The sequence below is a fragment of the Balaenoptera acutorostrata genome, chromosome 9 (genome assembly GCF_949987535.1).
Source record: "Balaenoptera acutorostrata chromosome 9, mBalAcu1.1, whole genome shotgun sequence".
Classification (NCBI taxonomy): Eukaryota; Metazoa; Chordata; class Mammalia; order Artiodactyla; family Balaenopteridae; genus Balaenoptera; species Balaenoptera acutorostrata.
Window position 1 is genome coordinate 73,131,436 of NC_080072.1, and position 27,655 is coordinate 73,159,090.

At 43.1% G+C, this 27,655-nt stretch overlaps 1 protein-coding gene across 3 annotated transcripts in view; it reads left to right on the forward strand.

Moving 5' to 3' along the window:
• The first annotated feature begins 1,117 nt into the window (after positions 1-1,117).
• The window catches only part of AMOTL1 (angiomotin like 1), a 164,136-nt gene continuing 137,598 nt past the window's right edge, over positions 1,118-27,655 (forward strand). For 2 of the 3 annotated variants that reach the window (XM_057552092.1, XM_057552093.1), the window contains exons 1-2: positions 1,118-1,219; positions 19,815-19,949. In XM_057552092.1, the coding sequence (XP_057408075.1) occupies positions 19,865-19,949 (85 nt within the window). In that variant the 5' untranslated portion in view covers positions 1,118-1,219; positions 19,815-19,864. Of the gene's footprint in view, positions 1,220-19,814; positions 20,029-27,655 lie in introns of all 3 variants that reach the window. The other variant, XM_057552091.1, reaches the window with a different exon arrangement.

Sequence of the window (27,655 nt, forward strand, 5' to 3'; positions counted from 1 at the left end):
CTGAATTCAAAAACCCCTTTCTAATGTTGGAACTGAATATCTCTATCTCAACAGAAAGAGATTTTTTTCTTGTTTTACCCTCTCTGGGGTGAAGCTTGACACAGGAAGATCCCCAAAATAGTTCAGCAAGAAATTGGACACATGCCTAGTGACCCCAAGTCACTGTACACTCTCCTGAAGTAGAGATGTGATAGAAAGGGCAGTCAGTTGCTAAGCTCAACCCTCTGCCCTACTTCCAACGGAGGTCACAGCCATTACCATGCCTTGTCCTGGCACCACAGCCAGAAGGTCTGCCCAAAGTTTAGCCCAAGGACGTGACATCAAGCAGAGGTGCCTGGCTTCCTGGGTAGCTTGACATGACCTTGAATCCCATGTTACAAATCCGATTGCTCCAGCCTCACCTTTAACATACAAAAGAGAAAATTCCTGACTTAAACAAATGTCTCTTTTCCCAAATTTAGTGAAATGTGGGCACATTATGAGCTAATATATTAATGTTACAAATGACCCCAAATGAGTTGAGTGGTACCACAGGCAATAAAAAGAAAATAAAAATAGGTTGCCTTCATTAAAAAGACTGTCAACTTTCCTTTCATACAGTGACTCATTGCCTTTGCAGAACTGAATACTTTTCCCTCTGCAAACTCCAGACCATCACTTATTTGTCATCTTTGTAGGCTTACGAATCACCAGCTCTGCAAATCTCTTAGCACAGTGATCCTTTCCAGCTTCTTACTGCCCCTCCTCCTGCCTGAAAGATCTTTGCTTCTTCTCTCTCCCCTCCTTCCCCAAGAATTTTTACCCCTCAGACATTTAAATACCTGTTTTCCTTCCTTAGAATGTTGGATTCTTGGGAGGTAATGATATGACTTAGGGAAATAAGTGTGTAGTTTCCCTACCCCTGGTGCTGGTGAAGGCGGTTAGTGCTTCCGGACTTTCTGAAGCTCTTTGAAAACAACAGGGCAAGTCAGATTCCAGCGCTTCACCTTCTGAAGGCTGAGCGTGTCTGGGCAGCGGCTGCATAATTTGGATGGAGTCATCACTGGCGAGGCCGAGTTGGCTCAGCCAGGAAGCACTTGTTGCTCTTCTAAACTCCACGGCACCAGAGATGAAGTCACCTTTCTTCTTTTAAAAGCAACAGATCTGCCCTGTGAGTCCCTGTCACGTCTGCAGGAACGCGGTGCTTTTTCCACAGCTGGGCACCAGGACCTTCTCTCAGGTAAGAAAGCTCCTCTTTAGTGGGTTTCCATTCAGGAAAGCTTGATTGGGGTGGGGGAGCGCTTTTTAGGGCACCTCAGGGTAAAGTTGGAGTTGGGTCAAGGGACATTCTGGGTGAGGAGGACAGCTGGTTCCCAGGCAGCTGGTACCCACCTGGTGGGCTGGCAGGCCCTGGGCTGGGTGACCACTCAGCTCGAGCTGCAGTGGCATGGAAATCTAACCCGGGCTTGGTTTCAGGTGCCTGTTCTAACAGTGGGACAATGAACCCTTTGGTGAAGCAACTACAAGTGGTCTCCTTAGGCTGGGGCTGTCCTACCTGTTTTGCCTTCCTACAACTGGCTTTGTGTTTTGGGTAGAACCCTTAGAGGGTCTCATGATAAAAGGGGATATATAGAAAAGCAGCAGCTCTCTGGAGAGTCTTCATTTGCTCATTCACCGGCTTGAATTCTTCCCTTCTTCCTCAGAGTGTAGCAGGGACAAAGCCCCAGCCTCCTTGTCCTGACATGCAGGGACCTTGTGTAAACAATGGCTGTGCTCTCCTGTGGGGCAGAAGCGTGCAAACATGTCTTAGAGCCTGTTCGTGCAAGTTCTAAGTTTTGGTGTGTGTGCGTGTGTGTGTATGGTCGACCTGTGGTCCTAGGGGCCCCTGAAATCTCCCTGCCACACTTTCTATGAGTTACATGAGTCACTGCCACTAATTGAATCATACAGCTCTTATGGGCTCTGGAAGTCTCAATAAAGACATCTTGGTGATGACGGAGGTGCCTACAGGGTGATAAATGGCTTTTGAGAGAGTTGAACCACAGTAAAGTGAAAACACTGAGAATTGCAGGGTCCCTTTATGACCTGACACAGAACCCTGTCCCACACAGGATTCAGTGCTTTCATCTATAACCTCTGAAGGCAACAAAGAATCTCACTGAGCTAAGAGATGCTTGTTTTGTTTTAAATGCAACTGCATACTGGCTGCGAGCGCCTGCTTACTCATTCACCTCAAACTTGGCACATTCAGAATTTATCCTTACCTGAACTCTGCGGAACCTCCCCCCACCCCCGTGTCCCCCCAGCTACGTGAAAAGCACCTGGTTGTCCATGACAGATTTCTGGACTTCACCCTTGACCCCTCCTTCGCCCTCACATTCCCACATCTAGTGTGGCAACACGTCCCACAGATTCTGCCTCCATGTGGTCTCTCAGATCCATCCACTCTCCCACTTCCATGGCTACTTTAAGCCCTTATCACCTTCTCCAGGAATACGGAAACCTCTTATCCCAGCTTCTTCTCTCCAGCCTCATCTTCCCCAGGCAGCCAGAGTGATGATTCTACAATGACTGATTGGCACCTGCACGATCCGATCCATCACTAGTCTGTTGATCTGTCTTCTTAATAGTCCTCAAAATTTTCCTTGCCTACCCATCCCACCACCCTACCTTGGTCTATCCCACCAGCACTCTTTGCCTGAGTTATTGCAATAGCCGCTTAGCTGACCTCCCTGCTAACCAGGCTCACTCCCTTCCTAGTATAAGACACTTCAAGCTTCTTGTCTTCCCAAGAATTTTTTTATTTTATTTTATTTATTTATTTTTGGCTGCATTGGGTGTTCGTTGCTGTGCACAGGCTTTCTCTAGTTGCAGCGACTGGGGCTACTCTTCGTTGCGGTGCGCAGGTTTCTCATTGCGGTGGCTTCTCTTGTTGCGGAACACAGGGTCTAGACAAGCGGGTTTCAGTAGTTGTGGCTGGCGGGCTCTAGAGCGCAGGCTCAACAGTTGTCGCGCACGGACTTAGTTGCTCCGCGGCATGTGGGATCTTCCCGGGCCAGGGCTCAAACCCGTGTGCCCTGCATTGGCAGGCGGATTCTTAACCATTGCGCCACCAGGGAAGTCCATTCCCAAGCTTTTTAAGGACATTTCTTATAAGAGCAGAACTTGAAACACTTATTACCCTATCTGGGGTTTAGAAGCATTAGCATTTCTAGGACTCTTGTGGATACTTCAAGGAGGGAGGCAGAGAGAATGGGGGGAGATGGGAGATGTATATTGCGGTGGGAAGATGGCTTGAAGAACACATAACGCTCAGGCCCTGGAACCATGCAGGTCTGCATTGGAATCCTAGCTCCCTACTTCCTAGTGTGGCTTTGACCAAATTGGTAAATTTTCTTAAGACTCATTTTCCTCAACTATGAAATGGAAATAATAATGCCTACTTCTCTGCGTGAATATGAATCAAATAAGAACATTTATGAAACACAGCCATTAAGAGTTTTTAGTTCCTTTCCTTCTTTCCTTCTCTTTTACAGCTTATAATCTCTATCATATATCTTGTAAGTATCCGTGTGTGTATGTATGTATGATTATCGAGTTTTGGCAAGGTGGGGAGGAGGAGTGGCAAAGAAATAGCTGAGAACTCTCTCAAGGAATTTGCGGTTTACTTAGAGAGGTAAAGCAAACTTACATAGTATGAAAACATCGATAAAAAAAGCATTCTGCCATTGTCATGTGTACAGTCCCAGCTGAGTACATAAGTGGGAAGAACTTGAGAAAACAGGTCTGTGAATACCTGCAGACAGAGTGTAAATAGATCTGTATCAAGCAATTTTAGATCTAGGCTCTTCGAGCACTTAAAAATCATTGGCCTCTCTGATGTTGAAGTAAAACTTTCCAGAAGGCTTTCCACTTTTAGAGTGATTTAAGGACATACGCATTAGAGTTTAAGTGACTTTACTCATTCATTCATTCATTCATCAAACACTTATTGAACACCTACTCTGTGCCAGGTCCTCTATTATACTCTTCCATGGGACATGGATAATTCTCCTCTTCTTGAATCAGGGATAGCCTTAGGGACTTGATGATCAATAGGATAAGAAGAAAGTGACCTTCGGGGACATGACTAAGTTCTCAGGAGCTTTGCAGCTTACTCTTGGTTTTCTTGGCCCACTCACTCTGGGGGAAGCCAACCACCACATAAAGTCATGTGGTGGTAACCTGGCTCTCTGGGGTGGGGGTATCCCCCTGATTTGCAGTGTTTACCAGTTTTTATTCTATAAATACTCCCTCCCACCAAGGCTGATTTCAAGCTACCAAAGTGACAGCACTGAATGCAGGGTTGGAAAGAAATACACAGAATCAGTTCTTACAAATTGTACAAACCAGTCCCAGTGCATGACGGCCAGTTACCCTTGAGACCATCACCCTGTGAGAACACCCAGCCTAACTAGATGGAGAGGCTCCATGGAGAGAAGCCCAAGCAGCCCCAGATTTTCCAGCCATTCAGATTTAGGCTACAGGAAAAGAGCCTTCAGACGACTCCAGACTCAGCCACTATCTGACTGCGGCTGTGTAGAAGACCCTGAGGGAGAACTTGGCAGTTCAGTCCAGTCACCCCACAGCATCCTGAGAGATGTGACAATTCATATTCTCTAGGTTTAGAGGTGGTTTGTTACACAGCAAAAATAACTGGAACAAGGTGGTATTCTTGTTTACCCAGAAGGCAGCCCAGCTTAAGCCTCCAAGGGTGTGGAGGGATAGAGGGATCTATCCAGAGAATTCTTTGTCCATGCATATTCTCAGGCCTCAGACCACTGAGGAAGAAAGCGTTTCATTTAAAAAGGCCTGGGACTTCCCTGGTGGCACAGTGGTTAAGAATCCACCTGCCAATGCAGGGGACATGGGTTCGAGCTCTGGTCCGGGAAGATGCCACATGCTGTGGAGCAATTAAGCCCGTGCGCCACAACTACTGAGACTGCGCTCTAGAGCCCACGAGCCACAACTACTGAGTCCGCGTGCCACAACTACTGACGCCCGCTTGCCTAGAGTCTGTGCTCCACAACAAGAGAAGCCACCGCAATAAGAAGCCTGCACACCCCCGCTCGCTACAACTAGAGAAAGCCCACGTGCAGCAACGAAGACCCAATGCAGTCAAAAATAAATAAATAAATTTAGAAAAATAAATAAATAAAAAGGCCTGAGAAAGGGACTCAATGACTTTACTAACTAGTTTTACCCTTATAACTAAATCAGTGAAAGAAATCTCTCTCTCTCTCTTTCTCTCTCCCCACGACCCCTCATCATCTGCCCCATCACTTCCCCATCTAACTCAACTCACATAAAGCTCTGCTGGGATACCTCCCTTACCTGCTCTTTGGACTCTGCTCCATCCTCCACATGGAATTTGCCGGGAGAATCAGGCAGACAGAAAAAACATGAAGTCAAGGAAACACCCAGAGTCCAGAGCCCTGGAGGAAAGCAACTGAGACCCCTAGAAAAGAGCAGCCAAGAGGAGAATTTAAAAACAGGCTCTAGTGTAGACACAGGGATTAGTGGTCAAAGCATGAGTCTTTTGTTTTTTTTAGCAACTTTATTATTATTATTATTTTTGTTTAATTTTATTTATTTTTTGGCTGCGTTGGGTCTTCATTGCTATGTGCGGGCTTTCTCTAGTTGTGGCGAACGGGGGCTACTCTTCATTGCGGTGTGCAGGCTTCTCATTGTGGTGGCTTCTCTTGTTGTGAAACACAGACTCTAGGCGCTCAGGCTTCAGTAATTGCAGCACACGGGCTTCAGTAGTTGCAGCGCGTGGGCTCAGTAGCTGCAGCACACGGGCTCTAGGGCACAGGCTCAGTAGTTGTGGCACATGGGCTTAGTTGCTCCGCGGCATGTGGGATCTTCCCAGACCAGGGCTCGAACTCGTGTCCCCTGCATTGGCAGGCAGATTCTCAACCACTGCGCCACCAGGGAAGTCCCAAAGCATGAGTTTTGAAATCAGATGACCTGGGTTCCAATCTGGATCCTGACATTTTCTATTTGGTTGACCCTGGAAAGTATCTAGACATCTCTCTTCTCGGTTTCCTTTATCTTTTAAAATTGAAGTATAGTAGGTGATTAACAATGTTGTGTTAATTTCAGGCCACCAGCTCCACACAATGACCAGCAACCTGTCTCCGCCCGCGAAGGGGCTCCTAGTGCGTGGAAACCTTTCCTCCTTCACAGCTCCCTCCCACAGGTGCAGGTCCCGTCCCTGTTCTTTTGTCTCTGTTTTTTCTTTTTTCTTTTGCCCTACCCAGGTATGTGGGGAGTTTCTTGCCTTTTGGGATGTCTGAGGTCTTCTGCCAGCGTTTAGTAAGTGCTCTGTAGGAGCTGTTCCACATGTAGATGTATTTCTGATGTATTTGTGGGGAGGAAGTTGATCTCCACTTCTTGCTCTTCTGCCATCTTGAATCTCCTCCCCTATTTAGACTTAAAGTACAGGTTCTGGCCAACTTTTGTGAGCTATAGTTGCAATGACAATTTGTTTTCAACGCTCTTGCAATACTAACATGGGCTTCCTTTTTCCTCTGGGATTATATGGGCTCTTGCTTTATTACTGCAAGTGCCTCCTGGGCTGCTTGGTGGATGTGGAGTGGGTGATGTGTCCCTAGCCAGGCAATTTCTGGGGGGAAAAGTAATGTCAGGAAGGTAGTCTAGCCATACTAGATATTAAAGCATGTCATGACATTTACAATAATTAAAATACTTGTGCAACACTAGAGAGATCATGGAAAAGCATGAAGAGTCCAGAAATAGATCCAATAAACATAGCAATGTGGCATTTCAATCTAGTAGCACTGGGATAATTGACCACCACTTGGAAAGAGTCCACTTTTTAAAAAGTAACCAATTATCCCAATACAGTTTATTGAGTAATCCATCTTTTCCCCACTGACTTGAAATGTCAGTTTTTTTCATATACCAAATCAATTTCATTGATTATATTTTAAACTTTTTATTCTAGTCAAAGAGTTTATTCCAGGAATAAGATTACCCTCTTTGAATTACTTTAGCTTTATAATTTGTTGTGTTATCTGAGAAAGTAAATATCCTCTCAAACCCTGCCATTATTTTTCAAATCAAAAATTTCTAGGCTAATAACCAAAATATATTAGTGTGAAAAAAAAGCCAGTCACAGCAAGAAAAAAGTATGTGCATGTGTGTTTGTATACTATTCATGTGTGTGTGTCTCTCTCTATATATACATATATTTGTATGTATAAATACATGTGCATATATATACATACATGTACATATATATTTGCATAGGCATAGACAATTTTTGGAAGGGCACACATGAATCTAAAATAGTTATTTCCAGGGAGTGAGGTTGTTGGGGATTCTATTGATGAGTGAGACTTACTTTTTTCCACTTTGGACAATTCTCTACTTTTTATGTATTCTTTAAAAAACAAATATGTATTTCTTTTATAATTAAAAACAGTACATGATTTTCTCTGCCAGAAACCCAAGCCTGTACAAGGGCATATGATGTATATTAGTGTTTCTCAATTGTAACTGCACATTAGAATTACTTGGGAAGCTTTTAAGAAATACGGATGCCCAGGGACCTGCCCCCAGAGATTCTGATTTCACAGGTCTGGGAGAGGCTGTGGGCATCAGGGTATTTTAAAAGTACCCCAGGTAGTTATGATGTGCAGTCACGGTTGAGAACCACTCCTGTAGATAATGTGAGGCTTTAAAGGGTCCCCAGAAGGCCACTGCAATGAGGTCTTTTCAGAATATAGTTATTTGGGAATGCAACCCAAAGTAATCCATCACTTCTCTATCAGGCTAAATGTAGGCATGAGATGGAGTGCAAACAAGTCCAGAGGGAGGTGGTGGAAAGAGCTTTGCTTGAATGTGTGTGAAAGCATCCATCTCTGTAGTAGGCCTTTTTGTTGAAAGGTATAGATTCATTCAGGCTTCCTCCATACATAAGGGATTCATATAAACTAATCATGACCATAAAAGATATAGGAATCTCATAGAAAACCAGAAATAGCAAAACAGCTGTGCCTCAGGAGCCCAGATTGTGTTTGATGCTGGAAGGTTCCAACAGAGAACCAGGGTTACTTGGAGACCCTCCCATAGGAGACTTTCAAAATTCTTTCATCTGGAGAACTGCTTTGTTAAAATGAAATGCCCTTTGGAAGCCTGATCTGGAAAACAGATCAAAGAGAATCCTGAAGAAACCTGAGAATTAACTGGAAACCCCACATTATTGTAACGCTTTCTGCTTCTTGTGTGTGTGTCTTCTTCTGATGCTTCTCCCTATCGACTGCCTGATTCTGCCTCTATAATACTGATAGAGGAACTGATTGGCCCAGCTAATCCACTGTGGTCTGTCTCTGGTTGGACAAGCTTTTCCACACCAGGTGACTACAGAGATGGAGCTAACAGTTCATGAGTCATACGCCTATTCATCCCTGGTCACCCGGGCCAGAGAGGGCCTGGGGAGAACAAGTGGGTGCATAAGGCTGCCTTGGGATTGCAGGGGGAAGGCGTGGGTAAGGCAGTTCCCCTTAGAATGGGAAAGTGGACGGAACATCCACCACGATTAACCTGCCCAGGCCAGGCACTAAGTTGGTCATCGGTGAGTGCCAAATTGGAGGAGGTTTTCCATGGGGTGTGAAACTGTTTAAATTCAAGCAAAGATGTGAAAGAAAAACTGCCAGGAATGAATAGATGGCCCTTGCATGCTGTACATCTCCAAAGGTCTTTTCTTGCTCTATGAATCTGGGTTTTTAAAAGGTCTTAACAGCTGCCTAGGAGGTCAGGAGAATGGAATTCATGTTCCCTTGGGATTAGCTCTGGGCCACATGTGGCTTTTGAGCACTCGAGGTGTGGCTGGTACAAATTGACTGTGCTGTAATTGACTGGGTTTTGAAGGCTGGGTATGAAAAAAAGAAATCTGACATTCTCATTAGTAATTTTTTTGTATTGAATACATGTTGAAATACTATTTTGGATATAGTGGGTTAAAGAAAATATATTATTAAAATTAATTTCACCTGTATTACTTTTTTTAAAATGTGGCTATTAGAAACTTTAAAATGATACATGTGACTCACATTATTTTTCTCACGGGCAGCTGGGTTAGATGGTGACTCTGCTATCTCCCCCTGCACAGGTCTGGCTGTAAAGATCTGTGTATGAACGGCAGTTCTTCGCTGTGGGGCCCACATCAGTATATTATTCTTGGTTCATAATCAGAGCTGTGGCTGTTCATCTTGCTCTGGCTCTCTCTCTCTTTGCCCCATAGACTGCAGCCTGATTCCTTTTCTCAGACAGAACCACTTAATCCTCTCCTGTGGTTTTCCAACATCCCATACCCAGGCAGCATTGTTCACGACTCTGCCTCAGCAAGTCCTTACAGAACTTTGCTCTGCCTCTTGGCCTCTGTTATTCTTTCCTGCCTCATTTTCCCCCTTCCCTTCCAGGACCGGCACACAGCAAATGTTTCGCATTTGTATTCTTGCCCACTTTTTACAAATGTCCTTTTCCAGGATGGCTGTCCTTTTCCAGCAGCCTTCCTTTGGGGACAAATGACTTCTTCCTAATGCTTTGTCACAGTTTATCCTGGTTCCCCATGGAATGAAGTTTGTGGATGGGACTAAGTCACTTCCAGAAGTGTATCTACTTAAAGAGTTAATAATGATTTTAATAAAAACAACTACTATTGCCATTTATTGAGTTTTATTACTGGCCAGGATGTATACAAGGTACATTATAGACATTTCTTATTTAACCCTGACAACAACTTCACAAAGTATGATCCGCTATGACAGATGGCAAAAATTAGGTTCAATGACATTATATCCCTTGCCTACAGTTCTTGCTAGGAAATGGTGAACCTGCGATTTAAATCTAGATCTATTCCCAAAGTCCTTGCTCTTACCCATTACATTAACACTGCCTCCTGGATGCTCTGTCACCTCCCAAGTTGGGCAACTCCAAGTTGGAATTCAGTGCTGCATATCAAGTGATATCTATAAGCAAATTTGCTGTGCATTTGCATATTGTTTTGATGATTCTGCAGCTGACATACAATTCTCATGAAACTCTGATAAAGATGGAATAATGGACTTTATGAGCCCTATTTCATACACTGGAAAAACTGAGCTCCAACAAAATGAAGTGATTCATCTGGGGTTACAATTTGAGTAGCAATCCCAAGCCAGGCAAGAACCCAGTTTTCTGAAAATATTTATTCTCTTTTTTCTTTGCTCATCAGGGTGTCCTTGGGCATTATGCTGCCTGGATGGCAGCATATGGTGGCAAATCATGTGTTATGCTTGCTGATTTAACGTGAGTTATGTGAAGAGTTTGCAGGTACAGACTCATTTGAGTTTCTCAGCTGTAGGTGTGTCAGTTTCATTCATTCAGCAAGCATTGCCTGAGCCCAAGTCTGGCCAGCCATTGTGCTAACGGTGGGCATGAAAAGGTGGATAAGATATGATTTTGTCCTAAGAAGACTACCTTCTAAAGAGGATGACAATCGTATTGTAAAGAGAGTATTATCATCCAATGGAAAAGTGTGGTCTTAATGGACTATAAAAAGTTCTGAGAAGTGCAAAGGGAGAAGGAAATAACTCTGCCTGGGAAAGTTTCATGGTGGAGGGAACTTCTGAGCTTGGTCTCAATGGACTGACTTTAGACATGAAAAGCTTGAGTCACTGAGAGTTCTGCAAAGGATCTCATCATCTTATAACTTCATTAAGCTTCCTAAAAATATGCTTGTTGCCACAGCTCCTTAGAGAGTAGTAGCATAGATTATTTATTGGAGTACTTAAAATATTAACATCAATAAATTCCACAGGAACTTCACAAATACTCTGCCAAGTTGGATAAGACAATCTGAAAGACTGGTTTTTAAGTTACTCAAACTTTCCAATTCTACAAAGTTGATAAGAATATGTGGAAACAAATACGAAGCCCAGGGAAATCATGTCAAGTCTCTAAACAGCCATTTCAGACAGAGGAAGACTCTGTGCCTCTAGCATTTCATGTCTTTTTATCCACATAAAGAGATGTAATATTTCACAGTGGATATTTACAGTGTTCTACTCTCTCTTTTCTTCCACCCAAGCTTAAAAGTCTTGTATTTTAAGTGCCATTGAATTTTATCATTTGAATATTAAGAGCCCAGATGTATACTCTGATATATGTGGTTTATTTGGAGCTGAAAGGAAAATATCCTTCTAAGTTTAGAAATTGAAACTCATGGGAGCCAAACCCTTGGGGCAGCCCAAGAAGAGAGTGCCCTCTATCATACTGTGGTCCACAAGGTGGCCAATGATTGTTTTTTTCTGATAGCTGATACCAGGCTAGACCTAGTGCAAAGGATTGAAAGTTTGTGTTCCCTCAAAATCCGTATGTTGAAGTCCTAACCCCCAATGTGATTGCCTTAGGAAGTGGAGCCTTTGGCAAGAACTTAGATCGTAAGGGTGGAGCTCTCATGCATGGGATTACTGCCCTTTTAAGAGGGACCCCCCCACCCCAGAGAGCTCTCTAGCTCTCCTTCTGCCATGTGAGGATACAATAAGTCAGTAGTCTGAAATGGAAGAGAGTCCCTCCAGAACCTGACCTTGCTGGTACCTTAATCCCAGACTTCCAGCCTCAAGAACTGTGAGAAATACATTTCTGTTGTTTATAAGCCACCCAGTCTGTGGTACTTTGTCATAGCACCCCATCTTGACTAAGACACCTAGGTCCTAGATAATTGAGATCTTAGCTAGAAATTCCTAGTTGAGAAGGAAGATCCCATCTTGTGACCTCTTCCTTCTTGTGCTTCAATTTAGTCATTTGGTTTGTTTCTGTGACCAGATAGATTTATACCACCTACTCATAACCAAGATGGAATGTTCTTTCTGATTCCTGACTCACTGAAGAATAAGGTCCAGATCTGCTTGGAGAGTATTAGAACTGGGGTAAAATCTTGATATTCCTGGAAGAGAATCTCACCTTCAAGCAGCCTTTGAAGAATAGAACAAGAGGCAGGAGGTTCCAGGATGGCTCAGCGGCACTGAGGGTTGTTGGTGAATGTCAATATTTTGTTGAAAATTTTAAAATGAATTGCTTGACTGAAGAGTTCACAAATACAGTGGGCTGCCTGGGGAGAAAGTGAGGTCCTTCTCACTGGGTATTGAAGTACAGGTTGCGTAGACATATACTGGAGAGTCATGCATAAGACAAGGGTTAGACTAAAGGTCCTACAATCCCATCTAGTTTCCAGATTCTATTATTTGCAGATCTTTGGTTTACTTTGTGCATGCCTCTAAGCTTGCACTTAGTACATTGTTCTGTAATAATATGTCCAGATATTTGTCTCCCCTACAAGGTTGAAAACTCTTTGAAGGAAAGGCTATATTTATCCTTTTCTATCCCAAGCACTTAGCACGGTGACTCGTACATAGGAGACACCAAGTAAATATTTATCAAATGAATGAATGAATTCATTTTATATATTTATATCTACACATACTTTTATGTATATCTTGATTTATAGTATAAGATATCAGCAAGTGGACCTGCTTGCTATGAGTGTGTTCATATTCTTTAGAACCCATGGCTGCTTGAATGCCTGAATGATGGAATATGCCATCCGATTCCCTAAGCATGGCACTTCTAGTTAATTAATCTCTTCTCTGCTAATGGAGCTGTATTATGGCAGTTAAGGCAGAATCAAAGTATGGATAGGGTTTTTCGGAATTGTATTTCCAGATTAAGCCCCCCCACTCCCACCCCAGAAATGACCCTGGAGGTTATTGGTTAGAGGTCTAGGTATGACTTGGCTGCATTAGGTGGGCAGGTATCTCCTGTGGATAATCAGAAGTGTAGTTGCATGCCATTCTTGGGGAGGGAGGCAGGTATATGATGGGCAGGGGCTCCAGGGGCATGCTGGGCAGAGGAGCAGGTATGCACACTGAAGTGGGATCATAAATGGGATAATCTCAGCCAGTTAGACTGGATGAGAAGGTCAGAATAAGGCCAGGAAACAGAGGCAGATAGGGTGTGGGTTTTAGGTGGAGAAACTGCCAAAGGAGCAGAGGAGGGGGGTGAGGTTGCAAAGAGAATACTTTCCAAAGGGACATGTTAAACTGAGGGATGCTTTTGCCAAACACCATTCAGTACTATATTCATTCATTCGACAAACACATATTGGGTGTTTGCCTACCTTGCGAAGCCCCTGTACCAATGCTAGGGATATGAATAAATAGAATCTCTGCTCTTACATACATATACTACGAACTAAATGCTACAGGCATATTAACAGACAATTACAGTTCAGGGTGATACATGCTGTAATGAAGCAAGAACAGGGCAGTCTAGGGGGACACGTAACCAATTCTGAGATGTGAAGGATAAGTTGTATTTTGCAAGGCGAGGCAGGAAGAACACTCTTGCTCCAGCTCTGGGAATGGCTGAATATCCAAAGGACCAAGAGGGGAGCTAATTCAGGGACTGCAAATTGCAATAGTTGGGCCTTCTACGCCATGTTAAGTGGTCCAGACTTTCTCCTGGGAATAATGAATGATTAGAGTATTTTGATCAAGGAGTGACATGATCAAATTTGTGTTTTAAAAATATTACAACAAAAAGTGGAGAAAGGGTTGGAGGAAAGAAAGGCCAGGACCCACTGAAGTCATTGCCATGTCTCAGTGAGAAGGGATGGCGGCTGAGCTAAGGATGAGACAATGAAAGCAGAGGGGAGTTGCATCCTTGAGACATTTGAAAGTTAAACTGGACAAAGCTTGGTGATTGATTTGATGTGAGATGTAATCAATTAATCAAGGATGACCAGGGAATTCCCTGGCAGTCCAGTGGTTAGAACTCGGTGATTTCACTGTTGGGGCCCGGATTCAATCCCTGGTTGGGGAACTAAGATCCCACAAGCTGTGTGGCACGCCCAGAAAAAAAAAAAAAAAAGATAACCAGTTTCTGGCTTAGGCAGCTCTAGGGGTGGATCCAAAAAGAGTTCTGGTGGTCGGGGAGACCAAAGGCTAAACTCCTTAAGTCCAAAGGTCCATCTGGCCTCATACCCTCTCTTAAGGTAGACAGGTCTCCTTTGGGAGCTTAATGGGATGTAATAGCTGACAGGTGTAATTGACAAATAACATTGTAAGATATTTAAAGTGTACATCATGATGATTTGATATACATATACATTGTGAAATGATTCTCCCATCTAGTTAAGACAGCCATCATCTCACATATTTATCTCTTTTTCTTTTGGTGAGAACATTTAAATTACACTCTTTTAAAAAGTTTCTATGGGGCTTCCCTGGTGGCACAGTGGTTAAGAATCCACCTGCCAACGCAGGGGACGCAGGTTCGAGCCCTGGTCCGGGAGGATCCCACATGCCACGGAGCAGCTGGGCCCGTGCGCCACAACTTCTGAGCCTGCGCTCTGGAGCCCGCGGGCCACGACTGCTGAGCCTGCGTGCCACGGCTGCTGAAGGCCGGGCGCCTAGAGCCCGTGCTCCGCGGCGAGGGAGGCCGCCGTGGTGAGGGGCCCGTGCACCACAGCGGAGGGTGGCCCCCACTCGCCACAGCTGGAGAAGAGCCCGCGCGCAGCAATGAAGACCCAACATAGCCAAAAATAAGTAAATAAAATAAATAAGTTTATAAAAAAAAAGTTTCTATTATACAGCACAGTGTTATCAACTGTGGTCACTGTGTTATACATTAGATATTCAGACCTTGTTCATCTTAGAGTTGAACGTTTCTACCCTTATACTAACCTTTCCCCTTAGCAACCACTTTTCGACTCTCTATTTCTATTAGTTCCACTTTTCTTTTCTTTTTAGATTTCACATGTACATGATAGGGTGCAGTATTTGTCTTTCCCTGTCTGGCTTATTTCACTTAGCATAATGCCCTCCAGGTTCATCCATGTTGTTGTAAATGGCAGGATATCTTTCTTTCTCATGGCTGAATAATATTCCATTGTATATATATTCCACATCTTTATCTATTCATCCATTGACAAGACACTTAGGTTGTTTCCATATCTTGGCTATTGTGAATAATACATCAATAAACATGGACTATAGATATCTCTTTGAAAAAATGCTTCTCAAAGTCAGAGTTACAACTGTTAAGTTTTCAATAGACTTTCCCACTCATGCCATCCACCCTACCTTATTGTATATATTATTGTTTGAGCTGCCATGTGCTATTTTAGACAAAACTATTTCCTCACTTCTTATTCCTATGGCTGCATTTTTTTTTTTTTTTTTGCCTTTTAGTTTCTTTTTCATGGACTTAGTCTTTGATAGAATTTTGACTTGGATAGAGATTAAAAATTTTATAGAAAACTCTGAATAAGTTGTTTTATATGGCCAGGAGTCTGGAAAATATTTTCTAGCCTCCAGAGTTTCATGAGCCACTCTGGGACTTCCTGTGACTGATGTGATGGTGTTAGAGTTTCAGTAACAGATGTGATTGATCAGTCTTCCTTGAAATACTTGTGTTTGATGCAATTCATTTCATATTTTGTGCTTGGCTTTCCCAAGCCAAGGTGTGAAATTCAAGCATCAGAGAAACCAGCAGGGTTTTTGAGTTGAAGTCAATAAAACACTCAACATGAACCTATGTAGTTCAGATTAATATAATAAAATATATGGGTGTGAGAGCCTAACCTCACACATCTAGAAGATATCACGTTGCGAATCTGTTTCCTTGGGGCCAGTGAGTGTCGAGGTCACTGGGCCAAGAGGGATGGAGAATCTACTTTGAAAACTACTCTCTTCTCCAATGATTAAGTAAAGCCCTATTTAAAAAAAAAATTAATTTACTTATTTTACTTATTTACTTTAATAAATAAGCTCTATTTTTTATTTTTAAATAAATTTAATTTAATTTACTTATTTTTTTATACAGCAGATTCTTATTAGTTATCTATTTTATTTTTTTTATTTATTTTTTTTTGCAGTAGTTTGTTTTTTTTTGTTTTTTGTTTTTAATTTTATTTATTTATTTATTTATTATTTATTTATTTATGGCTGTGATGGATCTTTGTTTCTGTGCGAGGGCTTTCTCTAGTTGTGGCAAGCGGGGGCCACTCCTCATCGCGGTGCGCGGGCCTCTCACTGTCGCGGCCTCTCTTGTTGCGGAGCATAGGCTCCAGACGCGCAGGCTCAGTAATCGTGGCTCACGGGCCCATTTGCTCCGCGGCATGTGGGATCTTCCCGGACCAGGGCTCGAACCCGTGTCCCCTGCATTGGCAGGCAGATTCTCAACCACTGCGCCACCAGGGAAGCCCTAGTTATCTATTTTATACACATAAAGTATATATATGTCAACCCCAATCTCCCAGTTCATCCCACCCCACCCCCTTTCCCCCCTTGGTGTCCATACGCTTGTTCTCTACATCTGTGTCTCTATTTCTGCCTTGCAAACTGGTTCACCTGTACCATTTTTCTAGATTCCACATATATGCGTTAATATACGATATTTGTTTTTCTCTTTCTGACTTACTTCACTCTTGTATGACAGTCTCTAGGTCCATCCACATCTCTACAAATGACCCAATTTCGTTGCTTTTTATGGCTAAGTAATATTCCATTGTATATATGTACCACATGTTCTTTATCCATTCGCCTGTCGATGGGCATTTAGGTTGCTTCCATGACCTGGTTATTGTAAATAGTGCTGCAATGAACACTGGGGTGCATGTGTCTTTTTGAATTATGGTTTTCTCTGGGTGTATGTCCAGTAGTGGGATTGCTGGATCATATGGTAATTCTATTTTTAGTTTTTTAAGGAACCTCCATACTGTTCTCCACAGTGGCTGTATCAATTTACATTCCCACCAACAGTGCAAGAGGGTTCCCTTTTCTCCACACCCTCTCCAGCATTTGTTCTTTGTAGATTTTCTGATGATGGCCATTCTGACCGGTGTGAGGTGATATCACATTGTAGTTTTGATTTGCATTTCTCTAATAATTAGTGATGTTGAGCAGCTTTTCAGGTGCCTCTTGGTCATCTGTATGTCTTCTTTGGAAAGATGTCTATTTAGGTCTTCTGCCCATTTTTGGATTGGGTTGTTTTTTTTTTTAATATTGAGCTGCATGAGCTGTTTATATATTTTGGAGATTAATCCTTTGTCCGTTGATTCATTTGCAAATAATTTCTCCCATTCTGAGTGTTGTCTTTTTGTCTTGTTTATGGTTTCCTTTGTTTGCAAAAGCTTTGAAGTTTCATTAGGTCCCATTTGTTTATTTTTGTTTTTATTTCCATTACTCTAGGAGGTGGATCAAAAAAGATCTTGCTGTGATTTATATCAAAAAGTGTTCTTCCTATGTTTTCCTCTAAGAGTTTTATAGTGTCTGGTCTTACATTTAGGTCTCTTATCCATTTTGAGTTTATTTCTGTGTAAGATGTTAGGGAGTGTTCTAATTTCATTCTTTTTGGTGACCAGGGGTTTATCTCTGGGCTTTCTATCCTGTTCCATTGATCTATATTTCTCTTTTTGTGCCAGTACCATATTATCTTGATTACTGTAGCAGTAAAGCTCTATTTTTGTCAAACAAAGTTACTAAAATCTCCAACTCTCAAGGGTACTGCAAGGATTAATAAAATGGTTTTGAGTGATCAGTGTATGGTAAATAAATGTTGCTTTTTAAGGATGTATTATTATTGTTGATATTATTTCATAATTGGTAAAGATATAAGATGTTGACTATTTAGTTCATTTGATTAAATGATGATACCAGTAAGATCATGGCCAGGTTTGGATTTCTATTCCAGACATGTTTTTAGTTCTGCACTAAAAGAGAACATGTCTTGTTCCAATGGCAGACTACCTCTAGCCTCAATCAGCCACCTCTCACATGCTGAGGCTGATATCTCAATTTGCTAATGGACAAATAACACAGCTTTCTTCGCCTACTAATGTGGTTGGATAGGTCATCTTTGTATGTAAAAGCATATTATTATAGACTGTAAGTCCTGGAAGACTGTACAGATCTTTGACATCATCTAGTCCTAATTCCTTCATTTGAAGTTGAGGAAATTAAGCCCTGAGAGCGTAAATGTGTTTACCCAAAGTCACCCAGTTAGTGCAAGAGTCAGGGCTAAAATCTGGATTTATTGTTAAGTCCAGTGTTTTCCCTATGGCATTATGCTATACCCATTCTGGTCTAGAATTCCCCTCTAAAATTTTTGGGTGCTTGCCTTGAACACAAATTCCTATTAAGCCAGGATCCAATAAAGTGCAGTACACTGCCTTGTCTACAGTTGGATGGGCAGTGCAGGAACCTGCAGAGCAACTCTGAACAGCATTCTTGAGACCAAATCAAGCCAGTGGCTCTGATTACAACCATTGATAACTGGTGCCCATCATAATTAGGCTGATAGGATTTCTGCCCTGCTGTATGTCCCTCTGGCTGCATTCACAGATTAGGTCAATCAGTCATGTTCAGTTATTCAGCCACGTCCTTTGGAGGACCTGTTATGCATTATGAAGTGTTATGAAGTCTCTTTGTAATGTAGGCAGAAGTTTGGCCATGAGTTGTAATCTTCCCAGGTACAGTTTACAGGTAGAGATTCCCAGGCTGGACTTCTTGGAGGCAGCCAGTGAGACGTCCTTTTTATGGAAAAACAAGAACCCTACTGACATGGACTTTCTATCATGGTTTTCAAGAGGAAGTGGAAAATTGGTCTTCACGGTCCTTCTCAGCCCTGGGATTTTCCTTTAAAATAAAATGTATTATATACTTTTTTCAGATTATAAAAGTAATGCATATTTATTATGGAAAATGCAGGAAGTTGTAAAGAAAATAAAAAGAACTCATATTTCCAATACAATGGGAAACACCTCCAAATTTTAGTTCAATTTTTCCAGTCTGTTTTTTAGGCCTATATAGAAGTATATAGCTATTTATTTTTTTATGAAATTGATACCCTACCCTGCAATTCTAGGATTCTACAAAGCATGCAGAACTATACACAATAAGTTCCTTGCTCAAAGCCTGGCCTGCAATAGTTGCTCCATAAACGTTTGTTAACTGAATGAAGAGGGGAACCACGGTGTGTAGACCTGAATAGCCTTGTTGGAAGATCTCACACTCAGACCATGCCCGAATCTTTATTTTTATTTTTTATTTTTTATTGAAGTATAGTTGATTTACAATGTTGTGTTAATTTCTGCTATACAGCAAAGTGACTCAGTTATACAAATATATACATTTTAAAATATTCTTTTCCATTATGGTTTATCCCAGGAGATTGAATATAGTTCCCTGTGCTATACTGTAGAACCTTGTTATTTATCTATTTTATATTCTATATGTAATAGTTTGCATCTACTAACCCCAAACTCCCAGTCCATCCCCACACCCCGGGCGACCACAACTCTGTTCTCTATGTCTGTGAGTCTGTTTCTGTTTCATAGATAGGTTCATTTGTGTCATTTTTTAGATTCCACATATATGTGATATCTTACGGTATTTGTCTTTCTCTTTCTGACTTACTTCACTTAGTATGATAATCTCTAATTGCATCCATGTTGCTACAAATGGCATTATTTCGTTCTTTTTTTATGGCTGAGTAGTCTTCCATTGTATATACATCTACCACATCTTCTTTATCCATTCACCCGTCAATGGACATTTAGGTTGTTTCCATGTCTTGGAATGCCCGAATCTTGACAACAGTCTTTGCATGCTAAAGAAACATAATAAACTAGAAACTGACCACTTTCCTTCAAGAAAGTGTCCCCTTTCCAGGAGAGCATCAGTAGTCATTTATTTCCATTTTTTCATGCTCATTATTTATTTCAGGAGATTCCCTTTGATCAGAGAGCTGTACATACAAGAGACTTGCTGCGAGCATGGACCTCAGTGAAAAATGGCCTTTGGAGGAAGGAACCTGGCTGTCTCATGCTGGAATTCATCATTTTGCCAACACCAGAGGGGGTATGGCTGCTTTCGCTGTCCCTGATACACGCGGTCCTCTTCAACTCCTGCACCCATTGTGTCAACCCAGCTGTACTCTGTACGTGCCCAGTGCTGTTTGCCTTTTCAAAGAAGCAGCCGGATGGAGAGGAGAGGGCATGGACTTTGGTGTCAGACAGACCTGGGTTCAGATCTGGAATTTCCTTCTTATAAGCTATGTGGCCTTAAGAAAATCGATCGTTTCCTCAGCTCTAACATGAGAGTAAGAATGACTACTTGTAGGGTTGTGATAAGCAGCACTGAGTAATGTAGGCTGTCATTGACTAAGCCCTTACCCTAGCTAGATGGGAAGTTAGTCACATATCTTTGAATACCTAACATGTGTCAGGCACTATTTTCTTGCCTGTCTCCCCCCTCCTCCCCTGTCCTCTCCTCTCCACGGCCCTGCAAAGATTAAAGTTGAGAATAATGCAACTGGTATAAACAGTCTAGGTCAGCTCACCTTCCTTCTGGTTCTGTGTCCTAGCATCTGATTAATGCAACTCAGCATTAATTGATGGGGATGTTGTTTACTGTCCTGGCGTGGAGCATCCAAGTGTAAGAGTCACAACCCTGACACAGAGCAGTGGTCCTCTTTCAGGTCTAAGAGTCTGCCCTGTCACCCATCCCCCAGATCTAATGGAGATCCACTTGGGAGGTAGGAGTCATTCTATGGATGGGAGAACAAAGACCACTGAAGTTAACACATTCACATGATATTTTTAGAGAGGATATGCCTCCCATTTGTTGTTGTTTATTTATTCACTCAATAAATATTGAGCACCTACTATGTGCCAAGCATTGGGAATACAAAAAAGAGAGTAAGATAGACACGGAGATCACCAGACTACACTCTCTACTGTGCCCCATCTCTAAAATGGGGTAACTTACACAGCAATAAACATTTATTGAGCTTCTGCACTGCATCAGGGTACATCTTCCAACCAAGACAACCGCACACAATGGGAGATTCCCCGAAGGGAAGCTTGATACTCTAAGAGAGGACACTTGGATGCAGTCCAGACAAAAACCAATAGCTGTTCACTCCTGTGCCCTGTCGCATTGCCACCCTAATCACGTTTACAGGTCCTTAAGCCAGTGTCTCCTCACAGCCCAGCCCATGGAATAAAGTTGAACCTCTTCAGCTTAACATGCAGCCTTCCTTTCCTGATCTGACCCCTGCCTGCCTCTCTAGACTCATCTCCTCCTGCTCCTCACTAAAAACAAACCCCTTTCTCACCACTGTATCGACCTCCCCCTGGATCCTTGAATACATCATGCTCTCACACACCTGTGCGCCTTTGCAAAGGCTGTCATTACCATGTGCCTTCTACTTGGCCAGCTCCTGCACATCTTTGAAGTTCCAGCTTAAGTCATCTATTCTGGGATCTCTTCCTGCTGCTGCCACTACCCACCCCCACCCTGATCTGAATGAGTGGTCCATCCTCAGTGCTGCCACAGAACTTGCAGATTCCTGTGTCACAGAGTTGCCACACTGTATTGTCATTGTCTATATCCTAGACAATGTGTGAGCTTCTTGGGGGCAGACATCTTGTTTTATTCACCTTTGCATCCCTTTCACAAGTAGCCTGGCAAATACTTGATGCATATTTGGTGGTTGGCCAGCTGGCTGGCTGGCTGGCTTGATGAATGAATGGATGGATGAATAAATGATAGCTAGGAACATATCCTCTGCATATTTCTGCTTTCCTTGAGAATCTTTTTTGACTGTGGCAACCCAACTCGTTGCATAACTTCTTCTGGCACCACTACATCACTTCACCTTACTTTCAGCATACCTAGAGCATTTCATTCAGTGACCCCCCTCTCCCCCCAGGGCTTGTTAACCAAAGCTGGATGGCAGAGGAGAGAATTAAGTAGGTGTGGTTTGTCCGCTGGTGCTTTTGTAACCTAGGCAATAGAATCATCCATCACACAATTTTAGAGCAGAAAGAAGCCCTAGGGATCACTGTGACAAAGGGGTGGCTAGAAATTCTATTGTGACCAGCTCCAAGCATTATCACACACCTCCTTGAGTTCACCACATCATGTATCTACAATCTTTGGAGGTATGGCTGGCTCATAGGAAGGGGAACCAGACCTGTGTCTGGATCTACCTAATAGGGAGGCACTGCTCTTGGGTAAGTGATGAGCTTCTGGGGCGGATGGAAAAACTCAACTCGGGTGGGCAACAGATACCGTGATATCTGGCCCCAGTTCAGACAATCAGTATGTGATGATGGAGGTGTCCAGGACAGAGTATGTTTGCATTGTCATATGTGGGTGAAGCACTGTCACAGTGAATCATTGTGGCTGAAATGTGAAAGTCCTTGTGAGCAGCTGGATTAGGGTGGTTCTCAGAGGCCTAGGCTGCGGTTCAGGGAAAGGATGGAGGTCCTAAGAGGACTAGGTAGGGTGGCAAAATGGAAACATGGTGAAATGTTGAAATGAGATGAGAAAACGCACACTAGAAACAAAGTGGGAGCCCCGCTGCGCCAGACCTAAGTCAGAACTGGACGAATTACAAAAGCATATTTGTAATCATTTATTAGGTAGATACGTTACACCAGACATTATGCTATGCCCTTTTCCCTCTATTTTTTAGAATTTACTTTTTATTTTTTCTTAAAATGTCTATTTAATTTTTATTTTTTGTTTTTAAAAAAATAATGGTAAAACTCTGAATTCTACCTAAATATGTATGGTAACATTTTTCACCTTTATTTAATTAATTTATTTATTTTAAATTATTTATTTATTTATTTATTTATTTATTTATTTATTTATGGCTGTGTTGGGTCTTCGTTTCTGTGCGAGGGCTTTCTCTAGTTGCGGCAAGCGGGGGCCACTCTTCATCGCGGTGCGCGGGCCTCTCACTATCGCGGCCTCTCTTGTTGCGGAGCACAAGCTCCAGACGCGCAGGCTCAGTAGTTGTGGCTCACGGGCCCAGTTGCTCCGCGGCATGTGGGATCTTCCCAGACCAGGGCTCAAACCCGTGTCCCCTGCATTGGCAGGCAGATTCTCAACCACTGCGCCACCAGGGAAGCCCTTCACCTTTATTTTTGAAAGATATTCTTTTTTAGAAAAAAATTTTTATTTTATATTGGACTATAGTTGATTTACAGTGTTGTGTTAGTTTCAGGGGTACAGCAAAGTGATTCAGTTATACATGAACATGTATCTATTCTTTTTGAAATTCTTTTCCCATTTAGGTTATTACAGAATATTAAGCAGAGTTCCCTGTGTTATACATTAGGACCTTGTTGATTATCTCTTGTAAATATAGTAGTGGGTATACGTCAATCCCAAAGTGCCTTTTTTGTATAGATATAGACTGTCGCCATTCATTCTCACAGCAACCTTACTCTCCTTTTATGAATGAAAACACCTGAGCCTGAAGAGACTGAGAAACTTGTCACTGGCAGAGGGGGGATTTGAACCGAGGTCTGCCTAACGCCAAGCTGCGTCAAGCTATTGCTCCACAACTCATCCTCCAACCCTCGCTACTCTGCCTTCTCAGTTAAAGGCTCTGGTGTCCCAGTTACAGATTTTGTATTGCTTACTTCATTGTCACAGTAGAAAAGAGCACTAGCTCTGAGCTGGGCCAGAAAACCAGCAGTTCTGTCGCAAAGTGTGGATTATCATCCAAGAGCCTCTGACGGCCGCCTCAGCGAATGCATTGCCAAGGCCTTGACCCACCTGCTTCAGAGGATCTTCCCTCCACCCCCTACCCCACATCCCCTGTTTCCCAACACTGGCCGGTCCCATCTGCTCCATCTCTGAGGCCCACTGTCGGCTAATGGGGTTTACATTTCCAGTGAGGTACCAGGGAAAGTCCTGGAAGTGTCCAGGCCTTGAGGTTTTATTCTTGGCTTTCTGGAGTCCTCTGAGAACTGCATTATCTGCTAGGGAGGCTCAGTCATCCTGGTGAGCCATGGGCCTTGAGACAGGGCCAGATCCACGCAACATCTGCCTCTGTGTTATCCTCAGAGCACTTCGGGCTGCCATGAGGGTGGGTCAGCCTCCAGGAAGCTGGCTGGGGAGAACCCAGGATGTCTGAGGGTGATACAGAATTTCTGCAGGAAAGTCCCTCTGCCACTCCCGCTTCCTACACTCTTAAAATACCCTCAAGGACGTGGGCCGGTGGTTATGCAAACTTATTTTAAAGGCTTGGAACACATTTTCCAAATGAAATCATATGCAGTGCCTGACACACAAAACAAAAGGGGGCCAGAGCGCTGTTTCTGATCGGCGCAGTGTAAGCTCCTCTGGCCGCTCCTTTGATTTGCCAGCTGCCACGTCAGACGTGTGGGGATTTGTGCGGGAGGGGAGGCCTCCATAGCCCTTCTCAGTGAATCTATAAAACACTTCTTCCTGGTATAGATGTGCTCGCTCAGCTGTTTGGGAATCCTGCTGCCATTCACTCTTCCCAGGGGACCCAACCTGCTTAAGCTCCTCATTAGGTTTTATTTATTTTATTTATTTATTTATTTATGGCTGTGTTGGGTCTTCGTTTCTGTGCGAGGGCTTTCTCTAGTTGCGGCAAGTGGGGGCCACTCTTCATCGCGGTGCGCAGGCCTCTCATTATCGCGGCCTCTCTTGTTGCGGAGCATAGGCTCCAGACGCGCAGGCTCAGTAATTGTGGCTCACGGGCCTAGTTGCTCTGCGGCATGTGGGATCCTCCCAGACCAGGGCTCGAACCCGTGTCCCCTGCATTGGCAGGCAGATTCTCAACCACTGCGTCACCAGGGAAGCCCTCCTCATTAGGGAAGAGTCAGGAAGCGTGGGAAACATAACCTGGCAGTAGGGGCCAGGTGTGTCTAGAAATTCAGTGGTGCTGTTCCCATCCTGGTTATAAAAACAGGAAGGAGCGGATTTCCCTCCTGGTCCCTCTCAAGGTCAGGGAGAGTTTTAACATGTCAGGAAGGAAGGAAGGAAATTTTTCTGAGTGTGGTCTGGGTGCCAAGCACTGCTGTGGGCATTATTTCATTTTATTCAAATCCTCATTGAAATCTCTTCAAGTAGTTATTATTATCCCCATTTTTCAGATGAGGAAACTGAGGCTTGGGAAGGCATGATAACTAAGGCACCATAAGACTCATATAGCAAACACCAGCAGAGCGCACATTCACACTCAGGTCTTCATTCCCCAGAGCTCTGCTCTGTCCATTTCACTTCTCCATCAGCTTCAAAGGGTATCTCCACCTTTCCATGAAGCTTGATCCTTTGTGTCTATTTCTTTTTTAATTTTTAATTTTATATTGGGGTAAAGTTGAGCTTTGTGTCTATTTCTCTTGCATACAGGGTCATAAAAAGATTAATACAACAGAATCTGTTTTCCATGGTCTCCTATTGGCATTCGTTTTAACAAGTTTCATAAAGGTCATTTCTTTTTACAGAGGAGATACAGGCTAGGCAGGTTTGGAGACTTGTCAAGATTAATGGCAAAACTAAGGCCAGAACTCAGGCCTCTGATTCTCCTGCCAGCACCTAGGGTATGCTGACTGCTAAGGCCATAGCTTCTTGGAAAAACCATTTTAATGTGAAAAAAGAGAGACTCTTGTGCACCAGGTAGACTCTATTTGCAGCGTCTGAAAGAAGCGATTCCCTCTCAGGCCTCTGTCCAGGATACTGGGGTGGAAAATGGGATATCAGGATGGTCTCTGCATCTCAGCAGAAACTCAAATCCATCCTATGGATGTCTCTTGTAATGGTGTAGGCATAGATTTCAATGGCAGCAAATGTTTTTACCCTTAATCTTAACACAGGGTATTTTGTCTGATTTCACTCAATAGATCCAACTGAGTGTGAGCTGGAAATATATGATTTTCCTCTGCAGGGACCTTTTTCTTTGTGTATTTTTGGAATGGTTTATTCTGATTCATGGCCACATACACCTTCTAGTTGCTTCTTGGCTCAGCCAGAGTTTATTTCCTTTGATATGATGTTGAGTGGGGTGTCTTTTAAATCTTCACCTCTATTCCATAGTTGGTAAAAGGAATCCTGGTTGCAGGGGGCTGGATAGATCCAAGTTGTTTATATATTTCATAAAATGTCTTGCTTTTGTTAGTAGCATCTACTTCATGGTATTTGAATTTTTCAGAGACCATATTTAGCATTTTTACCAAAATGAATCCTTGGCTTCCTGTCAGACTTAATATCATATCATCTCTTGGCTTGTATTGTTTCTGCTAAGAGTAATGATTTCTTTTTCAGGTGAGATATAGTGAACTATTCTTCCTATAGAGCCCATTTCTTTTTTCTGGACGTCATCAAACACTTAAAGCAGTTATCTGAGACTTGATTTTCATTTAAGGGAAACAAAGCAACTATATTTTCTTTCTCCCTTTCATCAAAGATTATTAAAAAAGTGGGGTTGTAGTAAAATAAAAGAATATTAAACCCTAGGAGAAGGTGAGATGTCCTTTGGGCCAATTCAGCCCTGGAGCTAATGCTGAGACCAATAAATGCAAAATTCTCTTTGATGAAACTATATGGGTGGGTGCATATATTTTCCTGCTGTCCTCTGTTGGCTCGTCCTGAGAGGATGCAGATAAGAGACAGGATAACAGGAGAGAGTCATGCCTTGCTTAGATCAGACACAGACCCACTCTTCCCTCCTAAATCAGTCCTGCCCATGCTCCCCAGGGTGAGGAGGGGAGGAGGGGCAAGCATTGCTTCTCCACTCTGTTCTGCTGTTAACTAGCAGAGGGCCTCCAGGAGACAGAAGACCACCTGCAGAGAAGGTGAGCAAAGGGCGATGCCAGGGTAGGGAGGGAGGCAGAGGTAAGGCTTAGCTCGCTTCTTCCTGTCTTTCATGCTTGAGATTGGTGACTTCCCGGGGTAGATGTTGGGAAGGCTGTGCACAGATCCAAATGGCCTCTGGCTACCATCCTAACTTGTTGTTATGGCATCAGGGCAGCTTTTTCTTGTAAAGGAATTGATAACATCCCTTGGCTGAAAAAAAAAAAACTTCTCCCCATGTGGCATTTAGCTCTCACCCATCTCTTGCGGGAAGAAGCCACATCTGTATGAGACCCCATCTCCTCCTTTTCTCCACTGACCAAGGGGCTGTAGCCCCTGGGGGGCCTCCAGAGTCAAAGCAGCCCGTAAAAACCTGCCCTCTCTGTGGCCTTTCCTCCAAGCAGAACCTGCAGTCAAGGCAGGCCCTGACACTGCTGCAGCAGAGGCCAGCCAGGGGCTGATGGGACACCCAGACTCCTGTGGGCCATGGTCCTGGTCCATAGCTGCAGTCCTGCACACTAAGCAGGATATTAGCGATGGCTGTTTTGCTAGAAACCCCTCTTCTAGCCACCTGAAAAGCATTTGGAGTGTGCTTTTAGCTCTAGAAATGGATCTAAGAATTCCTTTGATCCTAGGGTTATGTTCAATGTTGCTATGTGAGCATACTTCATTTACAGAGGAATGAGGGTTACGATTAAGTGAGTTTTCCAGATAACTGAAGTATAACTCTTTAAATGCCTAAATTTTGTTCAGGATTTTACTGTTTTGTAATAGTTGATAAAACTTTTTTCCTATGATTTTTTATAAACTTTCTTGCCCTACTAACCAGAAAATAGTCACACCTTAGTTTATGACTGGGGTTGGACCAAAATCTCATTTAGAAACGTATTGCCTTTCATTTAGAAGCCATAATATGATATCCAACTTGTTTCAACAATTCATAA